Source organism: Rhinatrema bivittatum, chromosome 7 (genome assembly GCF_901001135.1).
Source record: "Rhinatrema bivittatum chromosome 7, aRhiBiv1.1, whole genome shotgun sequence".
Classification (NCBI taxonomy): Eukaryota; Metazoa; Chordata; class Amphibia; order Gymnophiona; family Rhinatrematidae; genus Rhinatrema; species Rhinatrema bivittatum.
Window position 1 is genome coordinate 122,162,453 of NC_042621.1, and position 22,936 is coordinate 122,185,388.

The 22,936-nt window shown below is 43.1% G+C and overlaps 1 protein-coding gene across 2 annotated transcripts in view; it reads left to right on the forward strand.

Annotated features, from left to right (window-relative positions):
- Positions 1-22,936, forward strand: part of PALD1 (phosphatase domain containing paladin 1) — a 453,903-nt gene that overhangs the window by 202,525 nt on the left and 228,442 nt on the right. For both annotated transcript variants that reach the window (XM_029609049.1, XM_029609050.1), the window contains exon 2: positions 5,460-5,675. In XM_029609049.1, the coding sequence (XP_029464909.1) occupies positions 5,460-5,675 (216 nt within the window). The remainder of the gene's footprint in view (positions 1-5,459; positions 5,676-22,936) is intronic.

Here is a 22,936-nt window from a genome sequence, read left to right on the forward strand (position 1 = left end):
ATGTGGCATTCGTACTCTGGGCACCTGAAGCCACGTAGGGAAGCTCCAGCTCGAGTAAAAAGCCAAACTGCTCGTGGAGAGGGTGAGAGGAAATACGAGGCCCGGACAGGAGCTTGGACTGCAAGGGTGGACCACCCTGGTAGGATCTTCGTTCACTTGATAATCAGGGGTGGGAAGATGGCAAGGGACAGATTAAAATGCGGGCACAGAATTCTGCAGGGTCAAGCATTGCTCTAGCCTGGGATTATCTTTAATTACTTACCTAAATTCCCCGCAGTGCTGAGCTGTGAAAAGAGTCTGTAACTGGCAGGCAGATGCCCTCTCAAGTGGGAGCAAGTTGTGAGGTATGCGCTTGTGACTGTCACCGAAGTGTGTAAATACACGAGCACGCTGCCTTGTCTCAGAGAAGGGGACTGGCACTGGCTTTCTGACTCGGGGAGACCGCCCTGTGACAGAAATGCTGTAGACAATGCCATTGCATAGCAGGCTGCCTGCTCTTAGCCGAGGCCGGGAGAAATTCGAGCCATGCTTGGAAGCGCTGTGCCAGAAGAGGAAGCGCCCTGCAGCTTGACCCCGTTTCAGAAACTCAGCTCAGCTGTGCTGATGCCCGAAAGGTGTGACAGAAAACGCTTACATACATATGCCAGAGCTCCATCCACTAAGAGATATCACACCAGGGTGTCTCTGATGGCCTGTCTGCCCAGTGCATTTCATAAGACTTTACATTTTCCTGATCTCAGATACTGAAGTGTGCAAACCTAGCTGAGGAATGTCGAGCTCTTTTATTCCCCCCCCCCCCCCCCCTTCACATGTTCGCCGGCCGTGAACATTTGGGAATTGGGTTCTTGTTTCACCCAGTTCAGGGGCGTGCAAACGATGGACAATAAATCCCAGGCTCTCTCCAGCCAGATTAGCTGCGCAGTGTCTTAGACTAAAAAAAAAAAAAAAAAAATACTAGTGAACTGAGCAAATGTGTCATCCCAGAGGCACGGGAACACATGTATAGCTTCTGTGATTTGGTTAGTTACTGCTTTTGTGTAAATTTGCTTCTTATAAAGCGCACTATGCAGTGATCTTTCTTCATAGGTGTACTTCCTGGGTAAACAAAGACCACCCTATATTGATGAAAAACATTCCAAGAATATTGGTGTCAGAAATCTGAAGGAATGGACAAAACAACCTGTCTGTGATATCTGTCAGTCATATAATAGGAGGTAACAATTCATAGAGCATGAAATTCAGACAGTGCTATGTTATAATCATATCTGGAGTTTTCAAATATGTTACCAGAAAGTGTCCATAACAAAATTAAAGTACAACCTGCAAGAGTAATTTCATCAAATCGCTAAGAACTGGCAAAATGCTTCCACAGGATTGAAGAATGTCTGCTTTAGTTGATCCATAACGCATCTTGCCTTTTCAGTCCTGTAGGACTGCCCAAAGTGGCTTACAGTGCATAGAAATACAATGTCATAAATATATATGGTATAAATTCAAATTAAATTCAGCATATGAGAATATAATTCATAGATAAATGCAATTCATAACAATTTCTAAACCAACAAATGATTAAGATAACAAATCAGTAGTGACTGCAGGATGTTGGTCAAGGTGCCGCCATCCTGCAGTCACTTTCTGGAGAGTTGTCTGTTCTTGGTTGGTCACCGGGACCTATTCATAAAAAATGAACTTATCCATCCACTGATTTATTGGATGTTCCAAGGGGTGCAGCCAGTCTCGGGAAGTACGCCCTAAAAATGTGTTAGCTGGTAATCAAATATTATCCTTTACAGCCATGTACCCCCCCCTCCCCCCATTCATAAAAAAAACAAACTCATCCGTCCACCAAATCTGCAGTCGCTCCCTAAAAGGTTATCGATTGCTTGGACGTCACCCTTTGCAGCTATGTAACCTCCTTCCATAAAAAATATACTGGTATATCAAGTGTTTGCTTGAGGTGAATGAACAAGAAATATTAATAAAAGACACAATGGTTCAAAAATATGTTCTGTATCAGGTTTCCAGGATATCGCTAATGAATATGCATGAGCTTTATTTGCATGCAGTACCTCCTATGTATGTAAATATTTCTCATGCATTTTCATTGGGGGATATCTTGAAAACCTGGCTGGGTCTGGCTACGCGCAGACATGAAAAATTTAGAAAAAGGGACGGGAAGCGGGCGTTCCTGCAATTCGCATGTAAATACTTTCATGCAGTGGCTTGTACTGGGGGTCCCCTGCCGCACAGCTTCTGCTATGGATGATGGGTAAGTTGTAAAATGAAAAATTCCAGGCGGATCAGCAGGGGGTTTTAAACTTCGAGGCTAACAGGGGAGAAGGGAGGTTTTTAAACTAGGAGGGTTTGGAAGTCCTATCCCTTTAACTGGACGAACTGGGAATGAACTTGTAAAACTGGCAATGGCATCGGCACGTGTTTTTATTTATTTTTATTTTTTTGTGTAAAATCCCCCTAACTTAGGCGGTAGAAGCGGCATTTGCGCGCACTTGTACGTACCCACTTAAAATTGTGCGCCCGGCCTGTTTTTATAATATGCGCACATACGCACGTTATAAAATCGCCATGTCCCTGGCGGGCGCTGACAAACGTGCACAGGTGCACCCATGAGCTGGTTTGAAAGCTGTCCTCGAAGGTTTGAAAATATTTTACTGAAAATCGTTCCATCCCAGGATAAATTGACGGACCTGGGGTTCAGGGATCGGTAAGCAGTGGATGGGATGAGAAGTCTTTTGTTTACTTCCTGAGCGCCAGGGTGTGTGTTGGCTGTGTACGTCTGATTCAGAAATTCTGAGGTCCCCTATTCAGCGCCTCTTAGCCAGATAACTGAGTGGCGGGCGGGGCCAGGGCCTTCCAAGGAGAGAAGTCGAGTTAGCCGGTTCACTCTGATATTCAGAGTTAGCCAGGCAAAGTATCCGGCAAACTCTGCTCATGCTGCAGACCTATTCCGACGTTTAGGTTTAGCCGGCTAACTAGCTGAGCCGCACAGTGGCGGAATATGGACCTCTCTGTTTTTATCTTGTCATCAGCTGTTATATAAGTTGTTCTAAATTATTTTGGTTTATATGAGATATACATTGGATTTATATCCTTTTTCCTCTTCTTTTTCGTATTGAGTTTTATCTTATATGCATACGATGCGGTAAACCGGGATTTCTTCATTAGAAGAGTGACGTAAAGCTGAAGCAGCCGTATCGATCCTGGAGAAAAGGGGGGGTCTGTGAGTTGGCATATTTCTTTTTGTGGGTATTTGAAATGGAGCCTACACATGGCTGGCTTGTGTGCCCACATCCAGGCTACTTTTTTTTCAATTTCTGGCAGGAGAGCAGGTCATTTCTGTTTAGCATTCCCTAGACTGACCTGGCTACTAACTTGCCAGCACTAGCCCTAGTGCTCTCCATACTGCAGAATTTTTGCCATTTGCTCTATCCCAGTACTTGCTGCCAGCTCTGGCTGGCTTGAATAGGGCATTTACACTCTTGCTTACTTTAGCCGATTCAGTAAAGTCCGCGGGAGAGCGGACGAACGCCCGCTCTCCCGGCACGCGCGATTCTGTATTTAAATTAGGTGGTGTGGTAGAAACGGGCAAAAGGAGGCGCTAGGGACACTAGCGCGTCCCCAGCACCTCGTTTTGACCTGGAGCGGCGGCTGTCAGCGGGTTTGACAGCCGATGCTCAATTTTGCTGGCATCGGTTCTCGAGCCCGCTGACAGCCATGGGCTCGGAAACCGGACGCTATTAGGTGCCGCGGGTTAGACGCGCGTTTTCCTCCCCTTACTGAATAAGGACAGGTTAACAGTGCGCTCCGTTGGAGCGCACTGTACTGTATCGGCCTGTTAGTCAGCCTCCACCCTAGTCTTATGTTGAACCTGGGGGGGATTCATCTTTTACTTTCGCTCGCTGCAGCCACCTATGCCCTACCTAATACCAGTTCACCAAGAAGGCTGGAAGGGTGGGAGTTTTGCTGCCCTGTGTAAATAAAGAGGCAGTAGGCAACTTGTGAGCTGCTTTTACCCTTCCCCCAGCCCGCTGTGCTCTGCCTCAGGACTGCCTTAAGTCCCCTCTCATCCCCCAATTCCTCTCCTTCTGTTTCCCCTATCACCATCTTCCTCTTGTTCTGGGACCTGCTGAGCTTTACCACACAAGTCACTTATTGGCCTCCCTTCATCGATGGCCAGAGGCCTGCTTTCTGTGCGGCATGATGCTCGAGTCCAGTGGTTCCCAAACTCAGTCCTCGAGGGCCGCAACCCAGTCAGGTGTTCAGCCTGAATGAATATACTGTTTATTTCCATGCCTTGCCTCTATGATATGCAAATATATCTCATATATATCCATGCTGGAAATCCTGAAACCTGACCGGGCTGCGGCCCTTTAGGATTGAGTTTGGGGACCCCTGGTCTAGTCGGAGGGCAACTCAGGTCTCTGGATGCTGCTACTCATACCGGAACAGTTGGGATAGAAGAGGAGGAGGATGCTTTTGATTGGCTGCTGCTGATGTTTCTGATCTTTTTAAAAGAAATGTAAATCATATCTGTATTTTGATAAAGTAATGTTTTTTTTTTCAGATCGTTTTTATTGCAAATTCTAAAACTTATACAATACAGGCACAAGCAAGGTGTTTGCACTCTGGACTCTGGTAAAGGAATTTCAGACTAACTGGTGTTTCCACTCACTACTGAGACCCTCCCATTCTTTGATTTAAACTTCTGAGGTTTTTTTTGGTTTTAAAAACGGGGTCACTGGGGAACCACGCACAGCTAGGAAGGGGGAACAATTCCTGGAAGTAAGAGTTCATAGGGAACGCGTGTCTAAGGTGTTTGTTAACATCTCACATCTGACAGTGATTTTTTTCCCCATGGTGTGGTGTGGTCTCTTGTGTGGATGCTTTAACCTGTGAGAATCACACAAGCGGTGACCTGCACCGACCTTTACCAGTGCACAGATGGACACCATTGCAAAGCTGCATTTACAGCAGTGATGATAGCAAAAATCATCTGTAGGGAATTCATGCTGTACTGAAAACAAAGTTAAGATCCCTCTGTTTTGCTCTGAATTTTATTTTAATCCAAAGGAGATACTAGTTTCCAAAAGCTCTGGTTATTTAACACTTCCAGTGTGGTGCATCGTAATAAAGAGAGAGGCCACTGTGCTGTTCCTCATCAGAACCCCATACCAGCTTCACGCAGATGTGTGAGCAGCTGCACTGAATTCTGAAAGGAGCACTTTAAGCTGCAAAAGTATAGTATCTAAGAGCAAGGAGAAAAGGCAATTGGGCAGGGAGTCTCAGAGAAAGGGAAGAAATGAAGCGGCTAATAACTGGAGCTAGCACTTCTGTTTTAAGGATCCTTGTTGCATACTGTTGTCTTCAAGCGGAGCATCCTTCAATTAACTCTCTTTGTTTTTCTCCTCTGTTGTTTTTTTCCCCTTATTTGGCTGGTGAAGTCGCTTGTGGAGTATGGGGACAACTGCCAGCGCAGCTCAGCAGACCATGTCGGCAGCTCCCCCTTGTGACAGCGCCTCCGGCAGCGTTGGTGGCAGCGCAAACAGCAGCATGGATGACCGGCACTCTGTCAGCCTCCACTCCTTCCAGACGGTGAACATCCACAACAGCAAGGCTAAGTCCATCATCACCAACAAGGTGGCGCCTGTCGTCATCACGTAAGTCTGCAAATTAGGTGTTGGGAAGGATGTATTCCTAATTTTTAGGGGCATTTGTTGTATCTGCCTGCCTGCCTGTATGCATGCATTAGGGGTGCTCCTGGTGCAGAGGTTTGGATGATATTTGGTAGGTGAGACACTTGCTGAGATTCTAGTTCTCCCACCAAATTTTAGCCGGGTCCGGCCTTGAAGAGTGCCCCCAATACATGTGGCAAGAGGCCAGGGCTCAGGTGCAGAGGCTATAACGGTATTATCCTGCTGCAGCCAGTGGGGCCCTGCTCTCTTGGCATGAAAACATGCCTAACCCGTGCCATACATCAGTATACTCGTCTCCCTCCAACTTGTCCATGCAGATTTTCAGTGTAATGACTGGGAAATACAGCGCATCATTCTTTAGGGTTCCCAAGTAGTTCCATTTTTTTTTTCATGACAGACTAATCCTGTCTTAGTTTTACCCCATTTCATGTATGGGTTTACAGTTTTAGATTTCCTAAGAAAGGCAGGACCATGAGGCCAATCACGGGGAGGGAACCAAAAATGGATCATCTTGTCATGAAAAAAAACAAAACGGAGTCAGTGAGTAACCCTGTTACTATTACACTTGGTTATCTCCAAACCTTGTTGATAACCAGTTTCGGACTTAAGTTGTCCTTTCTCCTGCCATAGTAATTATTGTGCAGTGTTTGATGAAGCAGCCCGGAGCGAGCTGTAGGCGGTCAGAAGACGACTGAACTGGATGTAGCACTGAAATCTCCAGAGTCCTGAAAGAACTCATTCATGAAATGCAGACCTGTAATCTATTATTCAAGTGTGCCTCTGAAATGGAGGACTGGAGAGTAGTCCAAGGAATACCAGTCTTTAAAAAAGGGTCGTCCAGGAAACTAGAAACCAGTGAGCCTGTCATTGGAATTGGGTAAAATGGTAGAAGCTATTGTTAAGAACAGAATTGCTGGGCGTATGGGTAGGGAAGAGAAGACATTGATTTAACAAAGAGAAACTTTTTCTTACCTATTTATTTGAATTTTTTGAAACCTCTAGGTAAAGGTGAGCCGGTCAGTGTTGTGCATCTGGATATTCAGAAGGCATTTAACAGCCCCTTATGAGGAACTCCTCAGGAAATTAAAAAATCATGGGGTAGGAGGCAAGAACCTACTGTGGATTGGTAGATGGGTGAAAGAGAGTGGGATTAAATGGTCTGTTTTCTCAGTAGAGAGAGAGGTGGAATGCCCCCAGGGATCTGTTCTGGGACCAGTACTGAACTTGCTGATGATTGTCTGGAAACGGGAGCATTGAGTGAAGTGATCAGATGACACAAAATTATTCCAGGTAGTTAAAACTCAGGCAGACTGTGAGGAATTTCAGGAGGACGTGAGACTGAGGATCTGGGCACCTAAATAGCAGTTGAAATTTTTTGTGGAGAAGCATCTTGCTCTGCCAGAGGCTTTTTCTACTCGAGCACTGCTTCTCCTACATTTTTTGTCCTTTCCTTTGCCTCTCCCCTCGCTATCTATGGCTTCCCTTTCTGCCCCTTTTCCCCAGTGTCTGTTACTTACCTTGAGCCTGTTTATGTTTTTGTTTCTCTCTCCTTTATACAGAGCCCCAGCTTTTCCTCTCAGGAGTTGTGCAGGGTCATGGCTCCTATGATAAGCAGCACGGTTGGATGCTCCCCCATTTTCTACGCTTCCCTCTCTGCTCCATCTTCCTTTGATCTCTATCCCTTTTCTTCCTGCTCTCCTCTTTGTGCTGTGATTTTCTGTCCTTCCTTCCAGTTCCAGAGATGGTTTTCAGGGGTGATGACTCAGACGAACTGAACGAAATCACTGTGAACCTGGAAGATGTAGTAGGCCAGGTTGACAAATTAAAGAGTAGCAAATCACCTGGACCGGATGGTATGCATCCTAGGGTTCTGAAGGAACTCAAAAATGAAATTTCTGATCTGTTAGTTAAAGACTGGAGGGTGGCCAATGTAACCCCAATATTTAAAAAAGGCTCCAGGGGCGATCTGGGTAATTATAGACCAGTGAGCCTGACTTCAGTGCCGGGAAAAATAGTGGAAACTATTCTCAAGATCAAAATCGTAGAGCATAAAGAAAGACATGATTTAATGGAACATAGTCAACATGGATTTACCCAAGGGAAGTCTTGCCTAACAAATCTGCTTCACTTTTTTTGAAGGGGTTAATAAACATGTGGATAAAGGTGAACCGGTAGATGTAGTGTATTTGGATTTTCAGAAGGCGTTTGACAAAGTCCCTCATGAGAGGCTTCTACGAAAACTAAAAAGTCATGGGATAGGAGGCGATGTCCTTTCGTGGATTACAAACTGGTTAAAAGACAGGAAACAGAGAGTAGGATTAAATGGTCAATTTTCTCAGTGGAAAAGGGTAAACAGTGGAGTGCCTCAGGGATCTGTACTTGGACTGGTGCTTTTCAATATATATATATAAATGATCTGGAAAGGAATACGACGAGTGAGGTTATCAAATTTGCGGATGATACAAAATTATTCAGAGTAGTTAAATCACAAGCAGACTGTGATACATTACAGGAGGACCTTGCAAGACTGGAAGATTGGGCATCCAAATGGCAGATGAAATTTAATGTGGACAAGTGCAAGGTGTTGCATATAGGGAAAAATAACCCTTGCTGGAGTTACACGATGTTAGGTTCCATATTAGGAGCTACCACCCAGGAAAAAGATCTAGGCATCATAGTGGATAATACTTTAAAATCGTCTGCTCGGTGTACTGCAGCAGTCAAAAAAGCAAACAGAATGTTAGGAATTATTAGGAAGGGAATGGTTAATAAAACGGAAAATGTCATAATGCCTCTGAATTGCCCCATGGTGAGACCGCACCTTGAATACTGTGTACAATTCTGGTCGCCGCATCTCAAAAAAGATATAGTTGCGATGGAGAAGGTACAGAGAAGGGCAACCAAAATGATAAAGGGGATGGAACAGCTCCCCTATGAGGAAAGGCTGAAGAGGTTAGGGCTGTTCATCTTAGAGAAGAGACGGCTGAGGGGGGATATGATAGAGGTCTTTAAGATCATGAGAGGTCTTGAACGAGTAGATGTGACTCGGTTATTTACACTTTCGAATAATAGAAGGACTAGGGGGCATTCCATGAAGTTAGCAAGTAACACATTTAAGACTAATCGGAGAAAATTCTTTTTCACTCAATGCACAATAAAGCTCTGGAATTTGTTGGCAGAGGTGGTGGTTAGTGCAGTTAGTGCAGCTGGGTTCAAAAAAGGTTTGGATAAGTTCTTGGAGGAGAAGTCCATTAATGGCTATTAATCAATTATACTTAGGGAATAGCCACTGCTGTTAATTGCATCAGTAGCATGGGTTCTTCTTAGTGTTTGGGTAATTGCCAGGTTCTTGTGACCTGGTTTTGGCCTCTGTTGGAAACAGGATGCTGGGCTTGAAGGACCCTTGGTCTGACTCAGCATGGCAATTTCTTATTTATTTATTTTATTTATTTATTTAAAATTTTTATAGACCGACATTCATCAGGGATATCACATCGGTTCACAGTGTAACGCAAACAGACGCCTGGGGAGGCGTTTTACATCGAACAGTAATATATCGAACAGTTATAACAAGTTAACATGAGAACAATTGTGAGGGGGAGGTATGAAGGGGGATATAGGGAGGGAATATAACATTAAATGTTAAGAACAAGTTTTACTAATATAAATAAAATAAAAATAACAGTATATACATATCCGATAAGAGGCGATGACATAGTAAATAAATTTGAGTAGAGATTGAAACGAGAAGGGGGCAGAGGAACAAGGGGGGGGGGGGAGAGGGGAAGGAAGGTAGAGTGTGTAGGGAGTGAATTGTGTTCTTATGTCCTTCATTATCCGTGTCTTTCTGCCTTTTTCCTCCATCCCTCTTTCCCTTTGCTTCCTTTCTTGCGCAGTATTAAGTTTGGCCGCAGAGACGAGCAGGCAGAAAGCACTTTGATCTATTATTCCCATGTCCTTCCTGATCACCTCTGTTAACGTCCATCGGTCCTAGACTGCTTTGCCCCGTTTGCCTCACCTTATTCACGGCTCCTCCCGCTTACCTGGGAAAGATGGCTACCGCCGCGTCTGCAAGCCGGCCTCTCTGGCGACCCCGGAACGGCTATGGTGCAGCCTCCCGCCATTGCTCCTCCCAGGTACCTACTAGGGTGCGCGCGCAACCTACATCTTTGTACCAACCTTGGCGCGAACCTTGAGGGCATTCCCTCATGCTGACGTCATGCCATCCGGGTATATATTATATATTGAGTTAGCAAGGACTTTAATCCGTTCCTGTCTACGCTACTCTGCCGCTTCCGTGCTGCCGCAGGAAGCTCTCTCTCTGCCCTTCGGGGTAACTGCTAACCTGGATACCCGCTCCTCAGGGGCCCTCTGCTTTATCTCAGGTGCCTTACAGGGAACAGGTACTCGCTCTTCGAGGGCCTGCTCTCCCTGCCTCAGTGCCTGTACCTTCTACAACATACCTGGTGGAATCGCATATCAACAGCAAACACCTAGTGAGTACTCTAACTCTTAGTCTATCTCATCCATAGTATCTCCTTGCTGGGAGACCTGCTGCGAAACCTCCTGACGTCATCAAGGAGAGAAGGGCTTCCTCTGCCGAGGACCCTGAGACTGCAACTACAGACTGCCTCAGTACTGCCATCTCTGGTGGCTCTCTTTAAGCTGTCTAATAAAGAACTATCTTGTGTTTTGTGTAGTAAGAGTCTAGCCCAGTGCTGTGGCTCCTCACGGGGCTCCTCCCTATGGGCATGGTCATCTCCACAGCACCCAAGGATCCAACAAAACACACGTAACCACAACAACCTCTTTTGCCTCTTGGTTATCTAGAGGTCCAACTGATCCCCTCACAGGATTTTGCTGCAGATGTACTTGGAAAAGAGGTTTTCATCAATTTTTACCTTTTTGGCAAGCTTCTTTTCAAATTCTTTCTAGGCCTGCCTTATTACTGTTTTTCATTTAACTTGCTAGTGCTTAGTCTCTTCCCTATTTTATTTGTTTGGCTCTGCTTTCCATTTTTTTGAAACATGCCCTTTTAACATTAATGGCCTCTTTCACCTCGCCATTAAACCAAACTGGCAGTTTGATCTTCCTTCTACAGTTTTTTAATGCATGGATTGCATTTTGTCTGGGCTTCTAAAATGGTATTTTTAAACAATGTTCATGCCTCATGCAAACTTAACCTTGCCAACTACTCCTTAATTTTTTTTTTCTAATTTCCTCATTTTATTGTAATCTCCTTTTTATAAAGTTAAAGGTTACTGCAGTAGTTTTACTTAATATCTGCCCTCCAGTGATTACCGTATTTTCCGGCATATAAGACGAGTTTTTAACCCCTGAAAATCTTCTCAAAAGTCGGGGGTCGTCTTATACGCTGGGGGTCGTCTTATAGGGTGAATAATTACAGTATTTTTCGCTCCATAAGACGCACTTTTTTCCCCCAAAAGTGGGGGGGGAAAATGTCTGCGTCTTATGGAGCGAATATAAAAAAAAATAAAAATCTAACAAAATCCCCCACCCTCCTGACCCCTCCACAAGATCTGCCAAATTAGTTTTCTACAACCCCCCACCCTCCTGACCCCTCCAAGACCTGCCAAAAGTCCCTGGTGGTCCAGCGGGGGTCCAGGAGCGGTCTGGGAGCGATCTCCTGGACTTGGGCCGTTGGCTGCCAGCAATCAAAATGGCGCCGACGGCCCTTTGCCCTTACTATGTCACTGGGGTTGACCAATGGCAGCGGTAGCCCCTGTGACATAGTAAGGGCAAAGGGCCGTCGGCGCCGTTTTGATTGCTGGCAGCCGACGGCCCAAGTCCAGGAGATCGCTCCCGGACCGCTCCTGGACCCCCGCTGGACCACCAGGGACTTTTGGCAGGTCTTGGAGGGGTCAGGAGGGTGGGGGGTTGTAGAAAACTAATTTGGCAGATCTTGTGGAGGGGTCAGGAGGGTGGGGGATTGTATTTAATTAACTTGGCAGGTCTTGGAGGGGTCAGGAGGGTGGGGGGTTGTATTTAATTAATTTGGCAGGTTTTGGAGGGGTCAGGAGGTTGGGGGATTGTATTTATTTAATTTGGCAGGTCTTGGAGGGGTCAGGAGGGTGGGGGGTTGTATTTAATTAATTTGGCAGGTCTTGGAGGGGTCTGGAGGGTGGGGGTTGTATTTAATTAATTTGGCAGGTCTTGGGGGGGGGTCAGGAGGGTGGGGGAAGCTGAGGGATTAGTTTTAAAGGGTCGGGGTGGGTTTTTTGTTTATCGGCTCGGGCGCAGCCGATAAAAAAAAAAACCCCTGGTCGGGCCGGACGAAAAAAAACCCCACGATGTGAATCGGAACCGGAATCAGAACCGATTCCGGTTCCGATTCACATCTCTATTACCGGTACCTCCTTCTCTGCCTCTCAGATCTCGCACATGCACGTCTGCGCCGCTTCAATGCAGTCCTCAGGAGCGAGATCTGAGAGGCAGAGGAGGTACCGGTAATAGGATACAAGGGTGGGCCAGAGGGATGCGTTACTGCTCTGATAGTCTTGGAGGCAGGGAGGGCTGACCAATCCAAGCAGGATTTGTATACAATCAGCCAATCGCCGGTAAGGTTCATCGCTTGCCATGATTGGCTGGTTGTTGTATACTGGGTACCACATACAGTATGGTTATGTAGTGACACAGAAGGGTAGTCTTATACGGCGAGTATATCCCAAACTCTATATTTTAACTGGAAAAGTTGGGGGTCGTCTTATACGCCCAGTCGTCTTATACGCCGGAAAATACGGTATATCAAATTTAGTTGAATTATGATGCCTATTTGCAAGCAGATCCATTGCCTTTACCCCTTGCATTGTATGTCACTGAGAATTAGGTCTAAAGTAGGTCCGTCCCCTGCCCCATCCCCCAGTTGATTCCATTAACAGCTACCACATGAAACTGTCATTTATTTCATCTAGAAAATTTACCTCTGTAGCATGTTCTGATGTGACATTTACCCCAGTCAGTATTGGGGTAATTGAAATCCAACACCAATCAAAGGAGTCAGGAAGGTTACCCAAGCTAGAGTATATCAATCACAAATGAGTGGGAGCACAATAATAAATTTTAAATAGCCTAGATGAAGGTGTCAGCAAGCCTGTCGTTGTATTCTACCGAAACCAACCGGTCTTCTCTGTCATTCACCTGCAAAAGTATTTTATTTCATATATATTTTCTGTAATTTTCTGATGTATTTTTTGAATTAAAATTTAAATGTAACCACAGTCCAGGAATTTTTTAAGCGCTCTACACGGCCGTGTTTCACACAAGCAGTGCTTCTTCAGGGGCATTTAAACAGATCCTTAATTGTACCTATAAAAATATAACAGAAGACTATTTTTAGTAAAACATGCAAAAGATCGTCAATATTACACAGCAGTACTTATCTTCATTATTAGGCTACCATTTTCATCTGGACTGGTGTCTCAACCGTCTTGCAATAGAAACTGAGGAACCGAGGCTAACGAGAGCGTCTCTTTAAATATCCTGTGTATGCCGAGAGCAGGAACTGGACGTCACTATATGCAAATGGGAATGCCAAAACAAGAGATTATGATGTCATGTAGATGGGGGGAAAAAAGTATCTCCTCACAATTCTGTAATAACAACCATGAGCGGAATATCTTATTCCAAGAAAACATGTAAATCTATTTCAGTGTTTAGACCAAACGGGGTGACTGTTTTCAATCTATATATCCAGCGTTGTTCTAGGCGAAGAAGATGCAATCCCTGATTTCCTCACCGCCAATGTTGTGCCACCTGATCTATCGCACAGAAAGTCAGATCAGTAAAAGAGTGTCCATATTGAATACAGTGGGTGACAAGAGGTTCGTCTATACGAGCATTTTTTATGTTGGAACGATGCTCTATCATTCTCCAATCTTATTTTACAAACTTCTGGCATTTGCGTGGAGACATTGTAAAATATGTTTTTTGTTTGTAGTTTTATTTGTATTCACACCTGCTTATTAGCAGATGATATAGCAATTTGGGATCATTCATATCTGTGTGCCCTTCATTTAAATTTATCTGGGCTGGAGGAAGTGACGTCATCCAGCAGAGGTGGCTCCCCTAATCCAGTTGCTCTGATGGCTTAAGAATAAAAATGGCTATTCCATCAGTTTGAGTATTTTTTTGAGCCCCAATAATATGGCGAACCTGATTCTCTATGCATGGCAAATTGACGGAAGACGATCGATCCGAAAGAATTTTCTTTTACTGGTGCTGCGGCTCAATTGAAAGAAGACATCAGTGAAGCTCATGGAGAGCGTGTGCTGGAAAAGCCAAAGCTGTAAATGGGGATGAGACTGCAAGCAGTCAGGAGAGGCCCCTGGTATGGTTCAAGGATTTAAAAAGCAACATTGCCGCTGTAAAGACTGAAATACAAGTTTCAGTGGGGGAGCTTTGGCAGGAACTGGATGAGTTGGGGCAGAGAGTGCCTTGACTTGGATCAAAGGGCAGATGAACAGGCCGAAGATATGATGCAGCAAGCCAAATAAATGCAGCAGTTAACGGAAATTGAATGCTGAGATTACTGACATACTGGAGGATCTTGAAAATAGATCCCAAAGAAATAATATAAGCATCACAGGTGTACTTGAGGAAGAAGGTTTCTCTGATTGCTCCATCCATAAATGAACCGCGGTGATGCTGAAGGAGAAAACCAAAAAAGCAACTCCAGAAGAGCTCCCTGCTGGCAGCCTCCTCTTCACCCGACCATCCAGGAATGCCTCCTCGACCTCAATCACAGCTTCTGCTGGCACCCAGTGAGTGGAGCTCTCTCCCCTCACCCCACCTGAGGGAGGAGCCCAGAACCGGCGGGAGGGACAGCGCCGCATACCACCCGCCCACATCGCTTTGTCCACAAACGAACCAAGGTGACACCAAAGGAGAAAAACAAAAAAGCAGCTTCAGATGAGCTCTCTGCTGCAGCCTCCTCTCCACCCGATTAGCTAGGAATTCCTCCATGACCGCAATCGCGGATTCTGCTGGTGCCGGGTGGGTGGAGCTCTCTCCCCCTAACCCACCTGAGGGAGGAGCCAGCACCGGTGGGAGGGACAGCGCCGCCTACTGTCCGCCCACATCACTCCGTCCACAAATGAACCGTGGTGACGCCAAAGGTGCTTGTGCTGAGGGGTACGCTCCAAGGGTCGCGCGCACGAAGGAACTTAACAAAGGAGCCTGCCTCTTTGTGTGCCCCATCGTGTACATCATCGTGCACGCCTGAATTTGAAGAAACTTACAATTACATTCTCTTTAATTCTACAATCCCTCTCCAAATGACAACTACTCAATTCCTCACCTTCTTAAGAAATCACATCTCTGCTCATCGGGACTACCTCCCATAAAAACCCTAAAAGCATTTATATTCTTTGACTCTTCCTTCTGCTGGTATCAACGGACTCCTCCTCCTATAGACCTGGCCACTTCACCTTCAACCACCCATTTCTGCTAGTTGAAAATATCGTCCTTACCTTCAATCGTCATCAATATGAACAACAAAAATAGAAATTTTACCAATACTAACAACCCTTCACTCCTCTCATCAATCAGTATCACCAATGCATCAAAATAGGCCTCCTGTTCACCCTCCTACTTCTTGATGTTCAGTCCATCTAAAAAATAATCCCATTAATCAACGACATTAATAATGACCTACAACCATCAATATATTTTGTATTACTGAAACTTGGCTAAATGACAAAGAGAATGTGCTTTTAAATCAACTATCTCATCCAAACTACATAAGAACATAAGAAATTGCCATGCTGGGTCAGACCAAGGGTCCATCAAGCCCAGCATCCTGTTTCCAACAGAGGCCAAAACCAGGCCACAAGAACCTGCCAATTACCCAAACACTAAGAAGATCCCATGCTACTGATGCAATTAATAGCAGTGGCTATTCCCTAAGTAAACTTGATTAATAGCCATTAATGGACTTCTCCTCTAAGAACTTATCCAAACCTTTTTTGAACCCAGCTACACTAACTGCACTAACCACATCCTCTGGCAACAAATTCCAGAGCTTTATTGTGCGTTGAGTGAAAAAGAATTTTCTCCGATTAGTCTTAAATGTGCTACTTGCTAACTTCATGGAATGCCCCCTAGTCCTTCTATTATTCGAAAGTGAAAATAACCTCTCATGATCTTAAAGACCTCTATCATATCCCCCCTCAGCTGTCTCTTCTCCAAGCTGAACAGCCCTAACCTCTTCAGCCTTTCCTCATAGGGAAGCTGTTCCATCCCCTTTATCATTTTGGTTGCCCTTCTTTGTACCTTCTCCATCGCAACTTTATCTTTTTTGAGATACAATCTGTTCCATATTCCTAGAAAAAAAAGAAAAGGTGAGGGCTTACTAATAATCTGCAAAAAAGAACTCAACCTAACTCTAAAGAAAATTGATATTAACCCGCCATATGAAGTAGCTATTTTAAAATCTAAACAAATCAACATCAGACTAATATACTGCCCTCCTGGTCTTCTCCTTAAAGACTGCTCACCTCTAACCGAACTCTTCACTAAGGAATTCCCCAATTCTGTGACAACAATTATTCTAGGGGCCTTTAACCTCCGTGTAAACGAATCTCCAAGTTCTCCCAGCACATCTCTAGAGATGGACCTAATTTTCGCAAACCGTAACAGTTATAATATAAAAACTAAGCATTTAACAATCCCCTGGTCTGACCATCATCTAATCAATGCTGAACTTACTTACAAAAATCAGATAGTGAACCTCCCTGAAAATACATCCACCTACATGTTTAGAAGGAAAATAAAAACTGAAACACTTACTAATGCTTTAGAAACAAAAATCAATGAATTAAATTTATCCACCTGCACTGAAGCCTTCAACTCATGGGATTCAATGCTTAACGAAATAGCCGACAAACTTAGTCTAATACAAACCATAATCTTAAACAAACATAACATACTCAAAAAACTTTTTTTTTATAAAGCCCTGATATAATGAACTCTGAAAGAATCAAAAAAACACCTAAAAACTTGAAAAACAATGGTGGAAAAATCCTTCAGAAGAATCTCTAAAAAGATACAAAACTCATCTTTCTCAATTTCGAACCCTCACAAATAAATCAAAAATAGTTTACTATGTAAAACTAATTCATGGAATAATCTTTAACTCAAAACTTCTATTTGATACAATAAATAATTTAATGAAAGAACCTTCATATAATCAAATAACCAACTATGCTTTCTCTAAAAAAAAAAAAAATCATGCAACGAATATGCTAGAAATAAAATGTAATCCTCGTATTCCTACATGATCACTAAGATCTCATAACAAAGGCTTACTTGAAATCCCAACTATAACTACCACCTAAAACAAACAAGAGACAGAGCTATATCAATTGCAGGCTCTATACTCTGGAACTCCTTACCAGAAAACCTTAGACTATCTACCAACACCAAGAAATCTAAACAAGATCTGAAATCCTGGCTCTTCAACAATGCCTTCTTGCAAACTCAGTAACTAAACGTTTTCCACTTAAATCTATAATATTTCCTTTGTCTTCTTATTTATATACCTTCCTTTTAATTTTTCTGTTGTTCATTATATTTAACCTTGTACAATGTTGTGATCTAGTGATTCTTACATGGAATGATGGTATGTAAAAACCTAAATAAATAAAGCATGAAAGACGTTTGTGGGGTAATACTAAATTTTGATTCCCAGGATCTGTGGACATAGAAATGAAGGTAGGCCGGGCCCGTCATTCCTGGGGAGGGGGGTCCGCAATAGACCCAGAGATATAATAGCCTGTCCACATGACTTATAGTCAAAGATAAGATCATGGAAAACACAAGAGGTATGTCTGGGCACTATTTCATGGAAAGAGATGAGGCTTCAGATATTTAATGATATCTCTGCTATCACATTACACCAGCATAAATATAAGAAATAAATTCATCTGGGCTATTTCAACCTTTGCCACAGCCTCTCTCTCAGGATAGTCTAACTTATCCATTATACTAGCCTTCTTTGAAGATATATTCCTCTGAACCACATGCTTCTGAGCAACTATCTGTTTCTCCCCATGATTTGGTTTAAAAGCTGCTCTTCCTCTTTTATAAATTTTATCAGCCAGCAATTGGATTCCACCCTGGTTAAGGCAGAACAGGTTCCTCCTTACCCAGAATGCTTGCCAATTCCTAACAAGTCCAAAGCCCTCTTGCCTGGATCATTGTCTCATTCACGCATTGAGACTGGAGCTCAGCCTGCCTCTGGGGTTCTGTATGAGCAACGAGGCACATTTCTGTGAATGAACTGTGGAAGTTTTGGATTTCAGTTTCCTTCTTAAGAGCCTAAATTTAGCCTCCATAACCTCTCTCCTGCACCTTCCTGTGTTGTTGGTACCAATGTGTACCACGACAGCTGGCTCCTTCCTCCTATCTAACACAGCATCGCTGCTCCTCTCACAGATTATATAGTAGCACACAAAGCAAGGCATTGATAATCCTCATTCTTTTCACTCTAATTGTTTCATAGCCACCTCTCTTGAATATAGAGGTGGACACAGACTTTCCTGGGCCCCCAAAGTAAAATGAATAACTGGGAACTGAAACTGACCAGTTCAGTCCCTCTGCTTACATTTGTAGATGGAGTCTAACTCTGACTCTTTGATTTTAAAAGGTATGCGCATTAGTTGCCCCACAAAAGACATGTCCTGCTTGAAGCTGGTGTAACTTTGTGCAAAGTAATTTATTCATATGCTCTGCCAATAACTCGAGCATTTCCTAAGTGCAAACTTTACTGTAATGGGGGCTGTGACCACTACTTGTTTTCAGTGCAAGCTATTGGCAGTTAGTGATGGCTGTTTGCAGCTAGTAAGTACTATATGTATTTAGTGCATGGTATCTGCAATTAGAGGGTCATTTTCAAAAGGATTTACACTTGTAAATTTCAATACTGTTGTAGCAATTTTCAAAAACCATTTACCTGCATAAAGTGCACTTACATGTGTAAATCTTATGGACAAGTCAGTGGCGCATATTGTAGCAATTTTCAAAAGATCACTTATACCGGTAAACTACATTAACACACAGCTAAAACCCATTTTGAAGCTTGTAAAGGCTTTTGAAAATCAGGCCCTCAGAGAGCACTGTTTGCATTTGTGGATGCTATTTTTGTCAACTCCCTAGGAGTGACGATAGTGTAGGTTACGAATGTTTATAAATAAATTTTGAATCACGCTATTTGAAACTAGTACATGCTATTTGCAATTAGTGAGTACTCTTGGCCTCTAATGTATTCCATTGGCATTTAGTTGCAAGTAGTAAGTGCTATTTATATTTAGTGCACACTGTTTTCAGTAATATTATGCATAGTGAACACTCTTTGCATTTAGTAAATGCTTATTGGACGCGCGTTTTCCCTTACCCCTTATTCAGTAAGGGGCGGAAAACGTGCGTCCAACCCGCCGAACCTAATAGCGCCCTCAACATGCAAATGCATGTTGAAGGCCCTATTAGGTATTCCTGCGCTATTCAGTAAGTAAAATGTGCAGCCACGCCGCACATTTTACTTTCAGAAATTAGCGCCTACCTTTGGGTAGGCGCTAATTTCTTCGGGCACCGGGAAAGTGCACAGAAAAGCAGTAAAAACTGCTTTTCTGTGCACCCTCCGACTTAATATCATGGCGATATTAAGTCGGAGGTCCCGAAATCGCAGCGGCCTCGGAAGGAATTTTCCTTCTGCGTCCCCCCACCTTCCCCTCCCTTCCCGTACCTAACCCACCCCCCGGCCCTACCTAAATCCCCCCCTAACCTTTGTTGGGCAAGTTACGCCTGCTTGAAGCAGGCGTAACTTGCGCGTGCCGCCTCGCATCCCCCGGCACCGCCCTCCCGGCCCGCCTCCGAACCGTCACCACGCCTCGGACCCGCCCCCGGACCTGCCCCTTTTACGAAGCCCCGGGACTTACGCGCGTCCCGGGGCTTTGCGCGCGCAGGCGGACTATGCAAAATAGGCACGCCGGCGCGCAGGGCTTTTAAAATCTAGCCCATTGATCTGATTCTAGTAGACGTCACGTATTTGGTTTAAAGTAATGTTCCAAGGACGACCTGATTGTCTTAATCCATATATTCCTTTTTGCACTTTCAAATTCTTGTCATCTTTTCGTTTTCCTTAGCCCCTGGAAGTTGCTACATGTAGACTTCTTGTAGTTCTCCATGAACATACACTGTTGTCGCATCAAATTGACACACAATTAAATTTTCTTCACTTGCTTAAAGTCAATAATAGTCTAAAAATTGTCTTTTTCCTTACTGATGAATACGTTTCTTGATGATCTATTCCATATCTCTGATATTAACCAACTGCTACTCTATTGCTTGTATATTGCCCCACATCATCTTTAGGACTTAAGTTTAACTTAAATATCCTTATTGATGTAATAACTTTCAGTTCCTTTTTTCTTGGCATTAGTTCTCAAGTTTTCATCCTGTTGTGAGATGAAATTTCTTCAGCAGTAGCCTCTTATGTTGGTTGATTTTTAAGTGAATACCTTTGATTTTCCCACACATAGATTAATTTGCATGAGTGCTTACTGGCTTAGCCTTGATGTTCATCTGATAATTACCACAGTCTCTTCATGCAGCGAAAAAAATTATTTGCCAATTTTTACTTTGCAGCTATCTTAGTCAAAAATCAGTTTCATTCCAGCATCTGTTAATTTGGAAACTGCTATGAAATTGTCAGCTAGTTCAGGTACATATTGTACATTTTCAGCTAGCAGACTTTCATGGCTTGAATTGAATACTTCTTACTCCCACTGCTTCCTTGGACATACCATCTGCCATTGTTACAGATCTGTCCTGTACTGCAATGTAGCTATCGCGGAAAGCACGTTTTCCAGTTAAATAACTTGAGGCACTAGAATCTACAGAAAACGTTTTTTTGTTGTCAGTTATTTTTGTTGTCAATTTTTACATGCGATGTATATTGCTTTTTGGTGGATACAGTGAAGCTCTCATTATTATTTATTTATTTTATTTATTTAATTCTTTTATATACCGACCTTCATGACAGGTGTCATATCAAATCGGTTTACATGTAACAAGGGGGAAAAAAACATTCTTATCAATCATTTAACAGTAAAATAATCAGAGGAGGTGAAAAAGTTACATATAACAAGGAGATCGAACTTGGGAATAGAAGTTTTTATTTATTTATTTATTAGATGACTCTGGCTGATTATTTTTTCTTTTATCCCTTTCTTTGCTTGAAAAACATTTATCCATTTTGCTTTTTGAGGACTTGTTTCCCTTTGGTGCAAAATAGCAGTGCCTGGCAAGATGTCCAAATTTCTGGCAGTGTGCTAGCATTTTATTCTTTTCTGTCATTTTCTCTGACACTTCTTCAAACTCTTTTGTGTACAATATATCTGATTCAGTATTGTTCTTGTAGAAGTGCTCAATGGAACTTTGCTGAAGTCAGCTCAGACATATTGCATACATCAGAGCTTCTGGGCACTCCATTGTTTGCTCGAGAAATTCAAAATGCTAGTGCTGCAGCTTCTGACTCCTCAATTGGATCTCCTACTGTTCAGTAGGGATGAACAGGCAACCTATTTTTGATTTGGTTTGTTTCATTAATTTTTGGCCTTTTTTTTTTTTGGACTGAATTTCATTTTGGGAGTGGTGTGAGTTTGTTGTATTTGGATTTTTTTTTCCAGCAAGTAGTGTGTGCTATTTGCTGAAATGAGAAATCCAAAAATTTCAGAGGGGTTTTTAATTTTATTTGGATTTCACAAAACGAAATGAAAAATGGCCTCATTCGCTTTGGAATGCACATCCATTTTAAACAAATGCACATCCCTGTTGTTCAGCTAATAATTCCACTCAGTGCACATATATAAACAGTACACTTTTTTGTCCCAATTGATATTTATCTCACACTTAAAATTCAGTGTGTGTTTGTTTTTTTTTTTTCAAGAATACATCCTCTATTTACCTATCCCAGATGTTGCCAGATGCTTTTTAAATTAACTACATGAAAACACAGTTTTTGTTGCATGGCCCCAAGCCTCTGGAACACTTTACGAATACATTTATGCCTGGAGATAAATTATTTGGCTTTTAGATGCCAATTGAAAACCTGGCTATGTCAAACAGCTTTTTGTGACTGAACTGTGCAGTTCCAGGTTTCTGGACTGCCATTTGAGATAGGATTTATAGCTTGTATGTACCAGCTGAAAATCTAGCTAGGCCTACTGTATTCCTGTGATTGACTCTTTTATTAGATTTGGTTTTAAGCTGGAGTTATGAGAAAAGATTTCAGGGGAACATACTGCATTTAAAGTTTCAGAGAGTATGCATTATTTTCTATTTTATTCTTATGTATTTTTTACCTTGTTGGACCGACAAAACAAGAGGGGTAGGCTGTCTAAAAAAGCCATGAGGGCAGCAAAATGGGTTAGACGCCAAAGAATGTCCATCTAGAACCTTTATTATGGAGACTTGTTCATCCAACGCTAAGCCCGACTCAGGCCGAGTTTTGCCCCCCCGGTATTTTATATTCTATTCTTTGTCTGATTTTTCTGTGTTTTGTTATCCGCGTTGGGTGTAGTGTCAGAAAGGCGGAATACAAGTATAAACAAATAGCGAGTGCTGTTTTTATCTAATGCTTTCTGTTTGCATTTAGTGTGCATTACTGCCAATCACTGAGTGCTGTTTGTGACCCAGAACTGCAGGAATTATGTTAATCAGTGAAATCTGTAAACCTCAGTTTTCTCTATAAGTAACTGTTGCCGAGGACCCGTTTTGGATGGGTGCCGAAGGACCCCAAATCCATCAACAGCTGTCTCCTCAAAATAGGTGATTTTGAGTATGGCTGACACATTGACCAATACATAGATGCTAGCAAATTATATATAAAGGGATTGGAATCATCAGACAGTGTGACCGCCACTCTTGAGAGCATCCTGCTGCCTAATATATTTTACTTTGCAGTACTTTAAAGTATGTAAAAAAGAAAAAAGGCCATTACTATCCACTAAACCAATGAGATATTAAGTGAATTCACACAGCTACCGTATGTCATGTCCCCTACCAATTGAATTACAAACTGATTTTCATTGCCATAGGGCCCCATTAAAAGCACTAGATCTTGTTTTAGGCAAAGAATCAGGGTCTCAGTTTGGAGTACTTCCTTTCTCATGTTGTCCTGCTGCTGAAATATAAAATAAAGGTATTAA